General features: G+C 28.7%; 1 protein-coding gene across 2 annotated transcripts in view; it reads left to right on the forward strand.

Moving 5' to 3' along the window:
• Nucleotides 1-12,126, forward strand: part of LOC107455135 (uncharacterized) — a 30,351-nt gene extending 18,225 nt beyond the window's left edge. For both annotated transcript variants that reach the window (XM_016072600.3, XM_071183986.1), the window contains 3 exons: nucleotides 1,672-1,851; nucleotides 9,703-9,882; nucleotides 11,343-12,126. In XM_016072600.3, the coding sequence (XP_015928086.2) occupies nucleotides 1,672-1,851; nucleotides 9,703-9,882; nucleotides 11,343-11,818 (836 nt within the window). In that variant the 3' untranslated portion in view covers nucleotides 11,819-12,126. The remainder of the gene's footprint in view (nucleotides 1-1,671; nucleotides 1,852-9,702; nucleotides 9,883-11,342) is intronic.
• The last annotated feature ends 7,276 nt before the right edge of the window (nucleotides 12,127-19,402 follow it).

Genomic DNA, 19,402 nt, shown 5'->3' on the forward strand with positions numbered 1-19,402 from the left:
ATTAATTCTTATAATTGTCTTAGTAATAGCCTGAGTATAGTTTAAGTTTTAGTAATAGTCTTAGTAATTATAATTCTTTTCTAATACAATCTAACTAAGATATAATATAGTCTTTGTAATTCATATAGTCTGAAACTAAATCTTTATAGCCTCAAATTGAATAGTCTTTGCGAAGTATTTCTCGTGAAAGAAATATCCAGTTTCCAGTGAAAGCATTATTATTCCTGATTTCTTTTTCTAGAAATTCCCAGTAATTCCTTTTAAAAATTAGCAAGACTTTCGAAATTTATTCAAAACTTTAAAGACAATTTGCAATCAAAATTGTTCTCAACTTTTCCCTCATCCAACTTGGTCAACTCTTCAAAACGTTGAAAAATTTGCTCTACAAATGAATTTTAAAATTGTTAAACATAGGACGATCTTATGATAAATCTTTCTTCAACTTAAAACTCTGTTTAAAAGTAATTCTATTTACATGAATTTTTTTTATCATTAATTTGTTATTTTATTTTTAAACATTATTTTATTTTATTTTTTCTTTTTATTAGAGCAATTTTATAATTTCCTACATATTTTCTATAACTAATATTTTACATATGCTTTTTTATTTTTATTAATTTCTTAATTTAAATTTGCTTACCTCACCTAATCTCTTTTAGTTATTATTATTATTTAATTATCACTATTTCGTATCAAATTTAATATTTTTTGTTAAAAAATTTTTTTTATAGTTTTCATTTTAAAACATAATTTCAATGATCATTTTCTTTAGCTTAATCACGCTTTTTAATATCTATCAGTTTCTTCGCATATTTTATAATATGAAGGTATAAGAGACATGAGTAACTTTTTTAGCAATTGCAATTTTTGAACATTTACAACTTTAAATATTCTATTACTATTTTTTATTTCTTCATAGCTTCTTATGGGGTTACTTAGCTAAATTTTACACAGTAAAAATATATAAAATCAATTATTAGCCGATAAAGATTCAAATTAAATAGAAAAAAAAACAGTTTTGTTATTACCTTACTGACAATTATCAATTTTTTTAAACTGAGAAAATGAAGTGCATAAAATTGTCCCTGTTAAAGTTTTAAACTTTTAAAAAATTCCCCAAATCTTGATAGATTTTATAACTTTCCATTAATTATTATTTTCGTATTAGTTACTATTAGAAACTTAATTGTTACGATTAATAATAATAAATTATTATTTACTTAATTATTAATTATTATTTTTTTTAATTATATAATATTATATTTTATATATTTCATAATTATCTAATACTATTATTTATTAATATTAATTATTATATTAATTATTAGATTTATTATTATTAAGAAGTATTATTAAGCAATAGTTAAAATTTTTTATTATTCTGGACTTTATTATTAATAATGCGTCTATAAAATGCGTTTATAAAAATTCGTAGGATAATATAATTACTATAAANATATATATATATGTACTTATATTACAATACAAAATATGTACTGTATGATTATTTGCTCGATTTACGAAAGCGAAAAATCTTAACAAAGTCTATCTTAACAATATTTTCCTTATTCATACTTTTTTGATACAACTAATACAATCGAAGTGATTTTGCAGTTTTTATTTAATATAACCGAATTTTTTTATACAAAATATTTTTCTGCAATTCTTCAGAAACGCGATGTGCTCGTGAGGAAGAGTGGAGAGATAGTGGATTTGAGGATGAGTACTGCTTACACGAGGAGGGAGAAATTGTTTCCAATTCTACTGTAAACGCCACTCGATGTTATTGCAAAGAGGGATTCAGAAGAAGTGGTTTGGGACATTGTATGGAGGAAAAATATTGCCATATTGGTAAGTACCCTTATAAAAGTTTTATTTTTATTTCAAAATTATTAAGTTGTTTAGAAATCCAGAAGATGAGTATTTTTGATAAGAAACACAGGTTTGTTATTAAACTTTTGAATTTTTTATTGATAAGTGAGGGATGTAGATTTTTGGGGCAAGAGTACTGGTTATATCGCCCCTAAAACTAGATTGAACTTAAAATAACTAGGTTTAGGTTAATATAAATTGTTTAAATTAAAACTAAATTAAATTTAGTGTTTTTGAATTTGGTAAAAAGTATAATGGCTTACATTTAAGAAGTGTTTTATATCCTAGAATAAAATCTAATATCCTGAAACGAAGAGAAGATATTTTTATTTGGTTTGTCACCGATTAAATCTGATAAAATTAGATATTCGCAGTCAAAATGGCGTTGTCTTTGAAATATGAATTTTTTTTGCATTGTTTGAGAAAATGCATAACTGTTAAGGACTTGTTGCAAATTGAGCATGTAAGAGCATGTTCATTTAATGGAAGATGTCTGCGCGTCAAACGGGTGTGACCAATGCGCAGTCTGTTTTAGATTACTTTATATTCACGTGGAAGGCGTCTCTGTTATGGCTTTGATAAATGATTTTACACAAAACAACTTGTTATTTTCTTCAGTACTCAACTCATTTTTCCAATTTGAAATTTACCTATTTTCTAGTGTTTTTCATATCTGAGAAAGTAAGAGGAATACAGACTAAATTGTGTGTTGATTTTGCTTTTTATTGATAAAAAAAACATAGGTTTTGGTTTGTAGTAGCATATCTAGTAAATAATCTTCATGGTTTCGCTGACGCGTACGCATGCAGCTGTACCCTGAAACGCAGGTCAGGAGCATGTGCTTGACAAAAATGCGTGTATGTTATGACTCAATTAAGTTTTTTCCATTCTCAACTTTTTTTCATCTGATTTACTGTAGATTTCTTTTTGCCTATGATTTGTATAACGTGTATGCTAAATTCTATTGACATTCGTCTACCAGAATAGACTCGATGTGAGTTTAGATTCACATCGAGTGTCTAGACGAGTGGTAGACGAAATAGACTCACATCGAGTGTCTAGACGAGTGGTAGACGAGATAGACTCACTTCGAGTCTATTCTGGTATACGACTAAATAGGATAATTTTAATTATTACGACCCAGTAAAAGTATGAAATATTAATAGACTGAGTAGCAGGAAAAAATTAATCCGTAAGAAAACATTGCTTAGTAATATGGAGAAAATCAATGGTTGGTTGGTTGAGGTTTATTGGCACAAGAGATAAAATTGTCTCTATTGAGTAACTAGGTTAAAGAGTTGCACTTTTTGTAATTAATGATTATAATCCCACTATTTTTTTCAAAAACTTGATGAGATTTTTGATGTATAGGGTGACATCACAAAAAGCTTCTTAACGTGAGGAAGATCATTGGTATTCTTACTGGTCACTGCACCCTCAACAGACACGTCTGCATTATGGGTATTGCACCCGATCCTCTTTGTCGTGGTTGTCATCTTGATAAGAAGACTTCACGACATACTCTTTGTGAATGAAGTTTTTTTCTGCTCAAAGTTTTGAGCATCTGGCATAACATTATGTTAAGGCCTGGGAACTACAGGATATTCCTGTCAGGTGTTTGCTGAACTTTGTTTCAGCTATAAAGCTTTACCGCAAGTCATGCTTCAGGGTTTAGGCACAATAGACCCCTGGTCGAAGTTCCTTGCTCCTTGGAGCTGCCCGACCTTTAAGTCTAAGTCAAGTAGGGTGACGAAGCAGAAATTATTTTAGATAAAAGCTGCCAAAGAGTTCATTCTTTAAATGCTTCAATCGTAAACAGTCAGTTAAAATGTGTTTAATGGAAATATCGACATGGCATTGAGTACAGATGGGACAGGTTTGGCCTGTCCCATCTGTACTCAATATGCACATTGGTAAAGCGATGCATATAGGTAATCTGTATGCATATAGGTAAAGCGAGAATGACCGATACGTAGTCTTTTAGTTAATACTTGGGTTTTTGTGGTCAGCATTTAATGTTTAAGAGCTATCAAAATTAATAAAAATTTCATGCTATTTATTAATTTATTTATTAAAATGCTCTTTCCTGGATGAGGATTTACAAATACGTTTAACGTTCAAAGATTGCTCCTGCTCTATTTCTTAGTTTCATTTAATTACAACAATCGCAAATAAACCTAAAGTTATTTTATACAAAAATTAAATTCTACAATGCTTATTAGTAAAATGACATTAATAATTATTTTTTAACTACATTTGTCAAAGTAGTTAATTATTTCTTAAAATTCTTTCCGTGGTGACTAATTGACAAGTTTACCAAACTATACGAAATTCTAAGAGAGAATACAACGTAGACGAAAGAAAAGCAGCTTTAGTAGACGCGGTTTCAAACTTTTTATGTTTTTAATTTAAACAATGTGATGCACTACTTTAACAAGAAAAGAAATAATTTAAAGGAAAGAAAAACATCTCTTTTTGTGCGTTTTGAGTGTCGAGGGAAAACAAAGTTTTTTAATAAGCTGAAAAGTACTGATTTTGTTGAAGCGTCAGATTAAAGAAAGAATCTTATTATTTACAAATTGGCACTGAAAGTTCTATTTATTTACTGTTTAGAAAAGTATTTAATAGTGAAAAAAAAGCTTTACATGTCTCCTATTCACCTTCGTTAGAAATTTAATTAAAAATTATTTAATAATTTTTTTTAACATAATGATTGAATTGAAAAATTTTTTGGCATTAGTTATTGAGTAAATAGGAGAGCTAAAATTATAAAAATTTCAAAATCAAATAGGCTTCGGAGATAAAAGCTAAATCTGAGCACCAGGAAATTATTTATCACCACATTCACGAGAAGTATGAATTTTACATTAATTTAAAAACTAATTTTAAAAATTATTAGTTTAGAAATTTATTTGGAAATTATATTTTTCAATAATCAGAGCAGAACTGAAAAACTTTTGAATTCAGAAGTACTCTACGCTTCGTAATATTTATATTTCGAGTACCAGTAAGCGTTCACTATAACGAATTCCATCATCTGTAAAATCTATTTCATCATAAAATTCATTTTTACAGTAAAATATTCCCTTAAAATCACTGAATCACTCTAATTATGTAAATATTACTGTCGAAATTACGGTATATTAGATTTTTTGTTTCGTTACATGATCCATTCAAAATGGATTTTATGGTAAAAAGTACCGGCACCCTGAGTCCCGGTACTTTTTACCGTGAAATCTTTATTAATTACACTCGTAATTAATTACACGAATTCTTCGTTTCTATAAAATTAATTCTAATAATAGTGTAATTAAACTATCAGACTAACTTTGTAAAAAATATGAGGTTAAGAGACAGTAGTTACTATAACAAAAAATTACCTTAAAATCACATAATCACTCTAATTATGTAAATATTACTGTCGAAATTGGGGTATATTAGATTTTTCGTTTCGTTACATGATCCATTAAAAATGGATTTTATGGTAAAATGTACCGGCACCCTGAGTGCCGGTACTTTTTACCGTAACATCTTTATTAATTACATGTATAATTAATTACACGAATTCTTCGTTTCTATAAAATTAATTCTAATAATAAGATAATTAAACTATCAGACTCTAACTTTGTAAAAAAAATGAGGTTAAGAAACAGTAGTTACTATAACAAAAACTACAATATGCTTTAAAAGCTGCATTTTAGTATTATGACATAAAATGTGATTTCAAGTTGATTGTAATAATATTCGAAGAATGTATTTTGTCCCACCTTTAATGTCCCAATGAATGAATTAATCCTAAAATGGAGTAAAATAAGAACAAATTTTACAGTTCTCTTTATAAATGATATACACTGAAGAGTCATTCGATTATGACCATCCTCCATCTATAACAATGGGCTCGCCCAGATTTTCATGGTTTCTCGTCCGAGAACAATGTTTTCATGGGGCACATTAGGACACATAATCCTCATAGAACAATTCCTGACGTCTGTAAGCTACTTGAACATAGTTGCAGACCAGGTTCACCCATTCATGGCAACAGTTTTTCCTGCGGGGGATAGTGTTTACCAACAGGATAATGCACCATGTCATAAGGGTCGAATCGTAATGGATTGGTTCGAGGAACACTCCAGTGACTTTCAAGTCATGTCTTGGTCCCGAAATTCACCTGACCTTAATCCAATACAGCATTTGTGGTCCTACTTAGAAAAACCAAATTCGTGCTGCCACGCTACCCCCTCGCAATGTAAGGGAATTGCAGGACCAGTTGGTGAGCGCTTGGTATCAGATACCTCAGACTACCTATCAGCACCTTGTGGAATCAATGCGACGGCGGGTACTAGCAGTTTTAAGGGCTAAAGGTGGTCCTACATGTTATTAACAGGGTAGTCATAATGTAATGGCTCATGGGTGTATTTTTGATAGTAAAGAAATAGATTATATTGTTTTTTATAAGTCATTTATTGAAAGTTTCATTGTGATCTCTCTATATTCTGCTTCAAAAAAAACTTTTGAACAATTGCAAAGCAAATAAACTGTAGTGTTATTTAAAATATACCAGGCGAGGAAAATGGCATAATGGTGAATATAGCATCGAGTTTTAGTCTGTTGTTTTCTTATTAAGATATCATATCACCTCTTTAAAGATTTTCATTATCTAGTCATGAGTATATATGCCTTTTGTATATCATCAAAAAAATGAGCTCTTTAATGTTTTTCATTATCTTTTGTTGAGTATACCTATCTTTTGTATATCATCAAATAACGAATTCTTCTATCCGGAACTCATTGTCGCTGTTACAGCTTTGTGGTCTTATTAGCGAAATTGGAAATCGAGTATGTAGCTAGATGTTTACGAATACTGTAGGATGATTCACGACTTTGTGCCACAATATGTTGAACGCCATAGGTGGTTTCAACATGATAGGGCACTTCCGCATTATGGCAGATTTATTCATGAACATTTGAATCAGGGATTTGNCACGCGTAATTAATTACACGAATTCTTCGTTTCTATAAAATTAATTCCCATAATAAGATAATTAAACTATCAGATTCTAAATTTGTAAAAAAATGAGGTTAAGAGACAGTAGTTACTATAACAAAAACTATAATATGCTTTAAAAATTGCATTTTAGTATTATGACCGAAAAATGTGATTTCAAGTTGATTGTAATAATATTCGAAGAATGTATTTTGGCCCACCTTTAATGTCCCAATGAATGAATTAATCCTAAAATGGAATAAAATAAGAACAAATTTTACAGTTCCCTTTATAAATTATGTATTTTTGATAGTAAAGGAATGAATTATATTGTTTTTTCCAAGTCATTTATTAAAAGTTTCATAGTGATCTCTCTATATTTTGCTTAAAAAACGTTTGAACAATTGCACAGCAAATAAACTGTAGTGTTATTTAAAATGTACCAGGCGAGAAAAGTGGCATAATGGTGAATATAGCATCAAATTTTAGTCTGCTGTTTTCTTATTAAGACATCATATCAGCTCTTTAAAGATTTTCATTATCTTATCATGAGTATATATGCCTTTTGTATATCATTAAAAGGATGAGCTCATTAATGTTTTTCATTATCTTTTGTTGAATATACCTGCCTTTTATATATCATCTAATGACAAGTTCTTCTACCCGGAACTCATTGTCGTTGTTACAGCTGTGTGGTCTTATTAACGCACTTGGAAATCGAGTATGTAGCTAGATGTTTAATACGAATACTATAGGATGATTCATGACTTTGTAAGACAATATGTTGAACGCCATAGGTGGTTTCAACATGATAGGGCACTTCCCCATTATGGCAGATTTATTCATGAACATTTGAATCAGGGATTTGGTCACAGATATATTGGGTGTAGTTGACCCCTGACCACTAAACTCTCCCGATTTAAGCAGTCTGGATTTATTTATTTGGGGTGCATTGAAGCTTGCTGAGTACGCAACAATTGTGGATTCCAAAATGGATCTGGTTTCAAGAATCGTCAGTGCTGCTGCGGATATCTAACAAAATCTAGGTGCATTTGAGCAAGCCTCCAGTTCATGGTCTAAAGGTGCAACTCATGCATTTCTAGCAATAGTGGAAACTTTGAACATCCTTTGTGACATCTACCGCAGCACATGTAATATCTTTTACCAATAAATATTTTAGATGATCTCAGTCTCGTGCCTTTTTGTTTTTTATACCTCTCATACTACTTTCCCATGACATTTCCGACAATGCAATTCTGAATCCTTGTAAGGTCTCCTATCTCCCCTTGTCCCAATAATTCTGGGACCCTGAAAAAAGATTAAAAAAAATGAGGAAACATGAATTTTGAAATTTTTATTCGATAAACAAATGCACAGTCACTCATTTCTCACATTTAAATTGACAAAGAGCATCCATCTTTCACCAGACCACAATCCACGAAATCATACTAAATTTTTATTCATCTCTGTTCTTAAAATGGTAGCAAAATCTGTTTTGCAGATTATTTGATCGACATACATTATTTGGTTTACAACAGTTCACAATTTTTTTTCCGGAATGGAATGAGACTAATTGAATTTCTTTCTTTGGACGAAACTCCAACTTCATAAAGATAATTGCGAACGTATTTAACAATAAAAGGCTTAATTTTAAAAACACTTAATAAGAAGAATGAATTTTTGTCATCGTTTTGTCATTAATAATCTTAAGATAGTTTTTATGTCCGGCAGTTAAATTCGAAGTCACGAAGCTGTTTTCTAGTCTAGTTATTAATGCGTTTTGGTGCTATGTGAGCATATACCCGAAAATGAATAAAATAAGCAGAAATGTGGCTTTCTTTGAAATAAAAAATGAAACAAACAAACGTTGAAGATCGTTATTAAGGAAATATATTTCTTTACTAACTAGTTTTGTAATTTCATTTTTCTTTGAAAAGTGTTATAAATGATAGTTTTATGAATGCTATACATAATTTTTTCATATTTTTCACATTATATTGTTATTAGAAAAATTATGTTTATTAAGAAATCTATCCATTTCCCTTTTGCACCTTTTATTTTAAACAAGTGGGCTGCGTCCCCTACTCGCTAACGCTCGCCAACCCCCGAAAATTGCCACGCAATCTTATATGGTTTGCTTCGCAAGCCAAGCTCTCCTCGCTCGCTACTAACTTAGGTACATTGCAAATGCACAAAATTCTAAGAATTCAGAACAATCATTCAAATCCATATAACAACTTTTTTTTAAAAAAAAATTACATGTTTTTAGTAAATACTAAGTCATTAAAATAAATTTGAATTCAAATAAATGACATGTAATTCGTTAAACCTACTAGAAATGTGCTATAGTATAAAATCGTAAGATAAAATTTTTAAAAAATAAAATTTCTCTTTAAAAAGGTAAAAATTTTGGCTTTAATTAAGTTTATTAAAAATTGAAATAAGTTAATTGCAATGGAAAAACCTGCATAAACAAATAAATTCTAGTAAAACAAATAAATTCGTGATATAAATCAAAAATCGTCAAATAAATTCGTAATATATAAATTCGTGAAAAAAAGCGCTTTCGACAAAATACTAAAATAGAGATCTATCGACAAAGACTACTCACTTCTGCCTAGCTTATGCTCTGGTTATTTCAGTTTACGTTTTTAAAAGCGCTATATGTTGAGCCATCTCAGATAGATTTGGCATGTGACATTTTTGCGGCAATCATTGGTCGATTTTCTAGCGTTGCCATTCGGGGAGTTGTAATGAGGCTTTCGTTTGTCGCCGTGTAAGAGAAATATATAGAGAGATAATTTCATGAGGAAAAAATGTAAACAAATATTTTTCTATTACCACAGTGAAATGCAGTGGTCCTGAGACGTACCAAAATTGTCCAAGAAGATGTAATTCCACTTGTCGTACTTATGGAGATCCTGACTGTGTAGAGGATGGTCAATGCTACCCAGGCTGCTTTTGTCCTGAGGGAATGTATATGAATGATTTTCGATTGTGCGTAAAACTTGAGCAATGTCCACCAGGTAAGAAGATACAAAACCATGAAGTTATGAAAGATTACTGTTTCATTTATGCCAATTGTTTATAAGTTCTTATTTATCTAGTGCATTCTTATTTATATATTAGTCTCATTCCAATGTTAATCTCCATATTTGTTTTATACCAGGAAATAAGTACGCTAATCTAGGGGGAAAATGGTAAGAAATCCAAATTGTATTATTTACCTGGTTTTCAGTTATTTAGTTCAAATAAGTGAGTCGGTGCATAAATTATCGAAACATGAATGTTTTTTTCTCTTTAAAGCATAATCAGGAATTTTTTTATCTTAAACTTACTCAAAAAATAATTAAAAAGATCAAAACCGGGCTAATGTGCTTCTCTTATATATTACACGGTGTTAAAAGGTAATTTGTTAAGGGAAATCTGTAGCTTAGAAAAACGGATTTGAGGAGTAAAAAATGTGTTATCAACTTGAAAAAATCACTGATTTTTTTAAACATTCATACAGTTGGTGAAAAGAATTCCGTTTTGTTTTTCATGAATAGTGGCTTACTCGAAAAAATATTTCCTAACCCCGAAACTGTTCTTTCGTAAACTTGTTTAAATATAATAAAAATGATCAAAGTGCAAAACAAAAATAGGGTATGCACCGTTACTAAAGAACGTTATTTTATTTTATAACCGTCGTCGAACTGCCGATCCAATTTATGTTCTACTCCACAGGATTATAATTTGGAACCCAATTCAGAAGGCAAGGAAACTCCAGGATCAAGTATTGGGAGAAATTCTCCCTTCTTGGGGAACTTTTTTGATAGAACTAGCCTACATTTGCATTACATGGAGAGGAAAAACCCCGGAAACCTCCCATCGTTAATCTGACGGCATTTGGACTCTAACTCATGATCCGTCTACCCCTGAGATTCAAACCCAGGTGACCCCATTAGGAGGCAAGCGCACTATCGCCTAAGCCACCACAGCTCTTGCGAAAGTATTATAGAAGTGTATGTTAATTTTAATTAGAGTGAATTGAAGTGAAAGTTGGGTTTAATAGCACAAAATTTAAAAGCCAAACAAACGGTTTTTATACATACTATTACTTTATCTTACTAAATTACATGATATCTATAAAACTGTGCAGGACGAAAGTTTGATAAAATTACAAGTACGATAAAACAGTTATGTACAATATAAAATACTAGTATTCCGCAGAAATGCAAGATGTTAGGAAGATATGTTTCATCTAATTATTCTTTTGCACATGACATAGGGCTACCAAATAAGGTAATATGATATTTGTAAAAACAGGAATCAAACGAGATGAATTAGGAGTAAAACACTGCACGTACTATATTTGGTATAAGCATCCCAAATAATGAAGATCAGTTAGTCTACAATGCGTAAGCGAGTGAGCTTGACATCTGAACTGAATTTGTATTAGATATTCTGATTGAAGTTTCAATAATAATTTAATGCTTGATTTTAGGATCGAGCCCTTATATTCCCACCTTTCCCCCACAAGAGGAAACCACCATACCATCTAGTGTCGGCGAAGATCTCCAACAGAATGAAGCTACTACACCAACCACTGGAGGAAGTGAAGAATCTGAAAAATCTGCTAACTCAGAAGCAACAGCTAGAGCTGAAGCTAGAGCTAGTGCTGAAGCTGGAGCTAGTGCGGAAGCTGGAGCTGTAGCTAGCGCTGAAGCTGTAGCTGTAGCTGATGCCGAAAGTGGAGACGGTGCAGAAATGCCTGAAAACTTACGTGGGGAAGACATAGAATCTGGTGATGAAACAGGTGCAGGTACACAGCAGTCCACAGATTCGACTTCTTCTCCAAAAAGGAGATCTTCCAAGAGACCGAAGACTCGAGCGAGGGCTCATAGTGACGCATCAGTCCAAGCAGAGGCTGAGGCGGCCTTAGGCGCAATAAGAGAAGCTGGCGGTGAAGAAAAAGAATGATGTTGCTGTTTTACAGTTCATTATTTCCCTTAATGTCAATTAAGAGCATATAATGAATATTTTGCACTGAATAAAAAGTGCAAGTTGGATCTACTCTTTGATGTTTTTGTATAAACACCAATTGATGACATATACAGGAACTTGTCTGATGTAAATACATTTAATGATTTTTTAATCAAAATATAACGACTAGGTATAGCTTTTTTCTTCGTTCTTACTATTGTTTGAACTATCACATGGTTTAGAACTATGAAAATATTTCTTTTGAGACATGTAAGAAAGCAAATAAAGTTACTAGTTTTGTTATATTTATGGATAGACCCTTAACATTTTTAGACCTAATAGACTTATAACCACGGGTCAACAAATCACGATCGTCTCATCTCAGAGCCGAAAATTTGCAATTGGTGCACAATACTTAAGTTAAACTGACTTAAGCTTTAATCTGAATATTTCTTGAAAAAAAATTACCCGAACATAATTTTGCATTTTTGTTGTATTGCTTAACTTGAATAAATTATCTTTGCATTAAAAGTGTGTGCCATACTCCAGAACAATTTATGTATTTTTAGGTAATATTAAATAAAAATAATTACCTTCATTTAATTCCATAACAGCAGAAATTTATTTTCTTTTTAGCTGTTAGTTATTTACGCTACTTCGCGCGTTATAGCTAGTAATAACATGCTAGCTCTTAGAATATCTGAATTTTTGTAGACCCCTGATTAAAGCACACTATAATTATTAAGCAGTAAGTTGTATAAAACTCACATTAAAAGTTAATAATAAAAAAAACTATTGGGATCAAATAAAGAATCTAATTTTTGAAGAACCCTATTTTTTTTAACCCTTTTCGCCCATTTCACCTTTTTCTGATGTTATAACCAGCTACGATGTTTAAATGCAACTGTAATAAAATTTAACAGTTATGTATATGAATTACAAATTTCTGAGTTTATTGCCTTTGAATTTGTTTCCAAAAATAAATACTAAAAAAATCTCTTTACATACTAGCATTTTATTAGAAAGAAAGCAAAATCTAATATATAATAAAATAAAAATATTTTAAAATATATTGAACAGAACTTGAAGATTCTAATGTATATGAAAAAAGGATGTACAGAATGGAATAATAACGCAATAAATGCAAGAATTAATAGAATTAATCAATAAGAAATACAGTACAGAACAAGTACAAAGTTAGAAATTTCGGAGATTGTTGAACTATTGCTATATTATCGTTCAAATTTGCTTAAATTAATTCATTTAATTTAATTAATGCTTAAATAATTAATTTAAAATTCAGAATTATTCTAATTCCTAATTTTTCTTTTGCATTTCTTGATTCCCAATTTTAGATTAATACACTCATTTTATAGTCAAGATAAAATTCTGCAGTTTTTTTATTAGTTTATTCCACAAGCAAGATGTAGGGTTTCATACAAACTTAAAAAGATATTTGTGATCAAAATTTGAATACAGAAGTATTGTACATAAGTACTACTGATTTTGAAAGTATCTATAATATTTTGCATATAAATTATTATTAAGGAATTTTCAGCTCCAAGAAAAAACGGGAATTATATTTATAGGTTTTCTAGACTACTTTTCAGGCAGAAATGTAGATAAAAGTATTTTTATTTATGCACTTTAGTACAAATATATTACACACATAGATATATATTCAGAAAATGTTTCTAAAATATTAATTGTTTTAAGCAGCCGCGTGTGAGACTTATAATCCCATAACACGTATAATACCAATTTAGTTTAAATTATAAATCATTTAGCTAAACATTTAACTATAAATCATCAACCAAACGAAAAAATACACAAACTTGAGTTTTAAATAATAAATTAAAGTTTAATGACGTTTAAAATGGATAAAATAAGTAAATCAATATTTAACTGACAAAAGAAACTGAATAACTTTTGTTCCAATGATCGAATTTTGAGAATTTTATAAACAAGTCGAAAATGCAATTGTAAAATTCATTTATTCAAAGATAATTCTATTCAAGAAATATAATTAACAATTTCTAATTGTTTTATTAAATATAGGACATAAAATTTAGAATTGTACTATCGTACATTAATTTTACATCAATTTAAACAATGTAATTTTTAACGACAAAATAGAAAATTAGAATGAATGAAATGATTTATTTAATGGTCAGATCTAATTAATTAGTATATTTGTGATAAATCCTTCAAACCTTTAAGATTGGTTTTAAGTAAGTGAAAATATGATCATTAAAGCAAAATTTATTTGAGGTGATATCTTTTTTTCTTCAATTTAATCCAAATTATTTGGACTCCGAATTCTCAATGATAGTGAATTTTAGTTTTATTGTACTGAAAAATGAAGTGTTTTGAGTTATTCATACGGAGATGCTTACTTTTAAGTAAAAATATAAAAACATTAAGACCGAGTAAAAGAAATAGTTTTAAATTAATTTTGTTAAGTTTTTAGTTAATTATTTCCGTTCTTTTGAGAGGAGATTTTTAAATCGAAATAATTTCTGGATCATAAACTATTGCACAACAATACTTAAAAATTTTCGAAAAATTTGACATTGTTTTTGCGCAATAGGATATTATGAAAACGTCGATTTTACATTTACATAAAGAAACGTCAAAATTAATAGAAGAAAATTACATATTTTCATTTGTGAATATGGTTTTTTAAAACTCTCTCCGATTAAATTTATCCAGATCAAGTTAAATAAATTTCAAAATAATTTTTTTTGGGAATGAAGATTTTTAAATCGAAATAATTTCAGGATCACAAATTATTGTACAAAAATACCTTAAAGTTTTCGAAAAATTTGACATTGTTTTTGTGCGATAGACTATCATGAAAACGTTGATTTTACATTTACATAAAGAAACGTCAAAATTAAAGGAAGAAAATAACATATTTTCATTAGTGAGTATGGTTTTTTAAAACTCTCTCCTATTGAATTTATCCAGATCAAGTCTTATAAATTTCAAAAATTTTTTTTTTAAAAAAATAAGATCAACATCAAATAATATACATAATACATAAATAAATTACATTTTTAACATAGATTATATAATAAAATATTAGCTGTAAAAATTGTTTTTCTCACTTTTTGCTATAACAAAATAATTTTTGAAGATAAAATCGGCATGAGTAATAACAATTTGCCTCGATTGATATAACGATTATTAATTATTCCTACCTTCCTATCCTTTATAAATAATTTTACTGGCTGTTAGAGGCCTCATTGTGCTTACTGTAAAAGAGAACGTGTTTAACTAGCTGTATGCGACAATCTCCCAGCACCTGGTATTAACAGAACGTGTTATAACCACGTGCCAGGGAAGTGTACCGATTAATTATACACTCCCATCTGCTTTGCTGATAAGATATATGCGCCGCATTGTCGTCATACTTCGTATAAAATATTGAAATAAAATGATTCACTATTTCTAGCAATTAATACATTATTCAATATTTTCAAACATTCTTTGACTAAAATAAAGACGAATTTTGCGTACTTATGTTTTTGCTTCAAGGTTAAGAAGTGAATATTTTCAACCACTGAGAGTGATAAAAAATAATTATATTGCACAGCAATAATTAGAATTTCTGATTTAAAAAGCAACTATTGTAACACATTTATTTTCTAGTCATAATATGAGGAGGGAACAGGGGATTTTTATGCAAACGACAAGTGATGAAGTAAGTTTTGTTTTTTTTAAAACTAATTTCAAAACTTAAAACATCTATATAAAGTACAATAACATTGCTATCCAGTGTGCAAAAAAATTAAATATACGAACCACCCTAAATTGTTTTTGATCTAATTATCGGATTTTCTCGTACTAAGACTTAATTTTAATGGTTTGAAGAGGTATCCTCAAATATGCTTATTAGTGTAGACAATATTTTTGGTTGGGAAACCAAATGCACAAACACACTTTCTTTGAATTATTATACCTTTTTTCGACTGATTTAGATTCCTAACCTTCAAAATATAGTGCATAGCCACAACAAAATTCTTGAAATTCGATATCTCGGAAACTATTCAGCTGATTTCGTTTAAGTTTTGTCTTTCAAGTTATAAAATTACATTCCTTTAATTTTTATGCCTTACAATTGAAAATTGTTTCGTTTATTATTATAATAAAATAAATAAAAGTAATAAAAAAGAGCTGAAAAATTATTTTTGAATGAAATTATCTTTGGATAAATGAACTTTATAACTGAGTGCAAATTTTTTTTCAATTCTCTCAAAAAGTTCTGGAGATATGGCAAAATAAGCAAAAAGTAAAATTAATATAAGGGTGATTTCACAATATTGTGCAAGTTGCGAACATGACATTTACAAAGTTTGATTACTCATAATTAAATGAAAANAAGAGCAGAAATTTATTTTCTTTTTATCTGTTCGTTATTTAAGCTACTTCACGTGTAATAGCTAGTAATAACATACTAGCTCTTTGAATATCTGAATTTTTGTAGACCCCTGATTATAACACAATATAATTATTAAATAATAATTTGTATAAAACTCACTTTAAAAGCTAATAATGAAAGAAATTATTGGGATCAAATAAAAAATCATTTTTAGTAATTTTTGAAAAACCCTATTTATTTTAACCCTTTTAAAAACATTTCAGCTTTTTCTGATGTAATAACCAACTACGATGTTTAAATGTAACTGTAATAAAATTTAACAGTTATGTACATGAATTACTAATTTCTGAGTTTATTGCCTTTGAATTTGTTTCCAAAAATAAATATTAAAAAAATCTCTCTACTTACTAGCATTTTATTAAAAAGAAAGCAAAATCTAATATATAATAAAATAAAAATATTTTAAAATATATTGAACAGAACTTAAAGATTCTAATGTATATGAAAAAAGGATGTACAGAATGGAACAATAACACAATAAATGCAAAAATTAATCTATGAGAAATACAGAAAAAAACAAGTGCATGGTTCGAAATTTTGGAGATTGTTTAACTATTGTTATATTAACGTTCAAATTTGCCTAAACCATAACATGCTTAAATTAATTGATTTAATTTAATTAATGCTTAAATAATTAATTTAAAAATAGTAATTATTCTAATTCTTAATTTTTCTTTTGCATTTCTTGATTCCAAACTTGAGATTAATACACTCATTACAGAGTCAAGCTAAAATTCTGCAGTTTTTTTATTAGTTTATTTCACAAGTAAGATGTATGGCTTTATGCAAACTTAAAAAGATATTTGTGATCAAAATTTGAATACAGAAGTATTGTACATAAATACTACTAATTTTAAAAGTATCTGTAATATTTTGCATAAAAATTTTTATTGAAGAATTTTCAGCTCCAAGAAAAACTTTAGAGAAATTCTACCTCCAGAAAAATCAGAAATTATATTTATGCCTACTTATTGCGCATAAATGCATACTTTTTATGCATAAATGTAGATAAAATTATTTTTATTTATTCACATTTGGTACAAATATATTATAGACTTAGATACATATTCAGAAAATGTTTCTAAAATATTAATTGTCTTAAGCAGCCTCGTGTGAGACTTATAATCCCATAAAACGTATAATCCCAATTTAGTTTAAATTATAAATCATTTAGTAAGAATAACGTCCTAACTAAAAAATAGACAAACTTGTGTTTTAAAATATTAAATTAAAGTTTAATAACGTTTAAATTGGATAAAATAACTAAATCAATATTTAACTGACAAAAGAAACTGAATAACTTTTGTTCCAGTGATCGAATTTTGAGAATTTTATAAACGAGTCGAAAATGCAATTATAAAATTCATTTATCCAAAGATAATTCTATCTAAGAAATATAATTAATAATTTCTAATTGTTTTATTAAATATAGGCCGTAAAATTTAGAATTGTAGCGTCGTACACAATTTTTACATCAATTCAAACGTAATTTTTAACGACAAAATAGAAAATTTGAATGAATGAAATAATTTATTTAATTGCTGGATCTACATAATTAGTATATTTGAGATAAATCCTTCAAATCTTTAGGATTGGTTTTAAGTAAGTGAAAATATGGTCATAAAAAACAAAATTTATTTGCAGTGATATCTTTTTTTCTTCAATTTAATCCAAATTATTTGAACTCCGAATTCTCAACGCTTGTGAGTTTTAGTTTTATTGTACTAAAAAATGAAGTGTTTTGAGTTATTCATACGGAAATGCTTACTTTTAAGTAAAAATGTAAAAGCATTAAAGCCGAGTAAAAGAAATAGTTTAAAATTAATTCTGTTAAGTTCTTAGTTAATTATTTCTGTACTTTTGAGTGAAGATTTTTAACTCGAAATAATTTCTGGATCATAAACTATTGTACAACAATACTTTAAAGTTTTCGAAAAATTTGACATTGTTTTTGTGCAATAGAATATTAAGAAAAAGTCGATTTTAGATTTACATAAAGAAACGTCAAAATTAATGGAAGAAAATTACATACTTCCATTTGTGAGTATGTGTTTTTAAAACTCTCTCCGATTGAATTTATCCAGATCAAGTTTTATAAATTTCAAAGTAATTTTTTTTTTAAAATGAGAGAAACAGCAATAAATAATTTACATTTTTAACATAGGTTATATAATAACATTTTAGCTATAAAGATTGCTTTTATCACTTTTTGTTACCACAAAATGATTTTTGAAAATAAAATTGGCATGAGTAATAACAATTTGCCTCGATTGATATAACGATTATTAATTATTCCTACCCTTTATAAATAACTTTACTGGCTGTTAGAGGCCTCATTGTGCTTACTGTAAAAGAGAACGTGTTTAACTAGCTGTATGCGACAATCTCCCAGCACCTGGTATTAACAGAACGTGTTATAACCACGTGCCATGAAAGTGTACCGATTAATTATACACTCCCATCTGCTTTGATAAGATATATGCCGCATTGTCGTCATATTTCGTATAAAATATTGAAATAAAATGATTCACTATTTCTAGCAATTAATACATTATTCAATATTTTCTAACATTCTTTCCTAAAAATAGAAACAAATTTTGTCTACATATTTTTTTGCTTCAAGGTTAAGAAATGAAAATTTGCAACCACTGAGAGAGACAAAAATAATTAATATTTTACATCAATAATTAGAATTTCTGATTTAAAAAGCAACTACTGTAACACATTTATTTTCTATTCATAATATGAGGAAGGAACAGGGGATTTTTATCCAAACGCGAAATGATGAAGTAAGCTTTGGTTTTCTTAAAACTAATTTCAAAGCTTAAAACGTCTACATAATATAGAGTAAGTACAGTAACATTGATATAGAGTGTGTAAAAAAATAAAATATACGAAACACCCTAAATTGTTTTTGATCTACCAATCGGATTTTCTCGTACTAGGACTTAATTTTAATGGTTTGAAGAGGTATCCTCAAATATGCTAATTAGTGTAGACAATATTTTAGGTCATGAAACCAAACGCACAAGCACACTTTCTTTGAATTAACATACCTTTTCTTTTGGACTGATTTAGATTCTTGACCTTCAAAATATAGTGCACTGCTGCAACAAAATTCTTGAAATTCGATATCT

The sequence above is a fragment of the Parasteatoda tepidariorum genome, chromosome 8, assembly GCF_043381705.1.
Source record: "Parasteatoda tepidariorum isolate YZ-2023 chromosome 8, CAS_Ptep_4.0, whole genome shotgun sequence".
Lineage (NCBI taxonomy): Eukaryota > Metazoa > Arthropoda > Arachnida > Araneae > Theridiidae > Parasteatoda > Parasteatoda tepidariorum.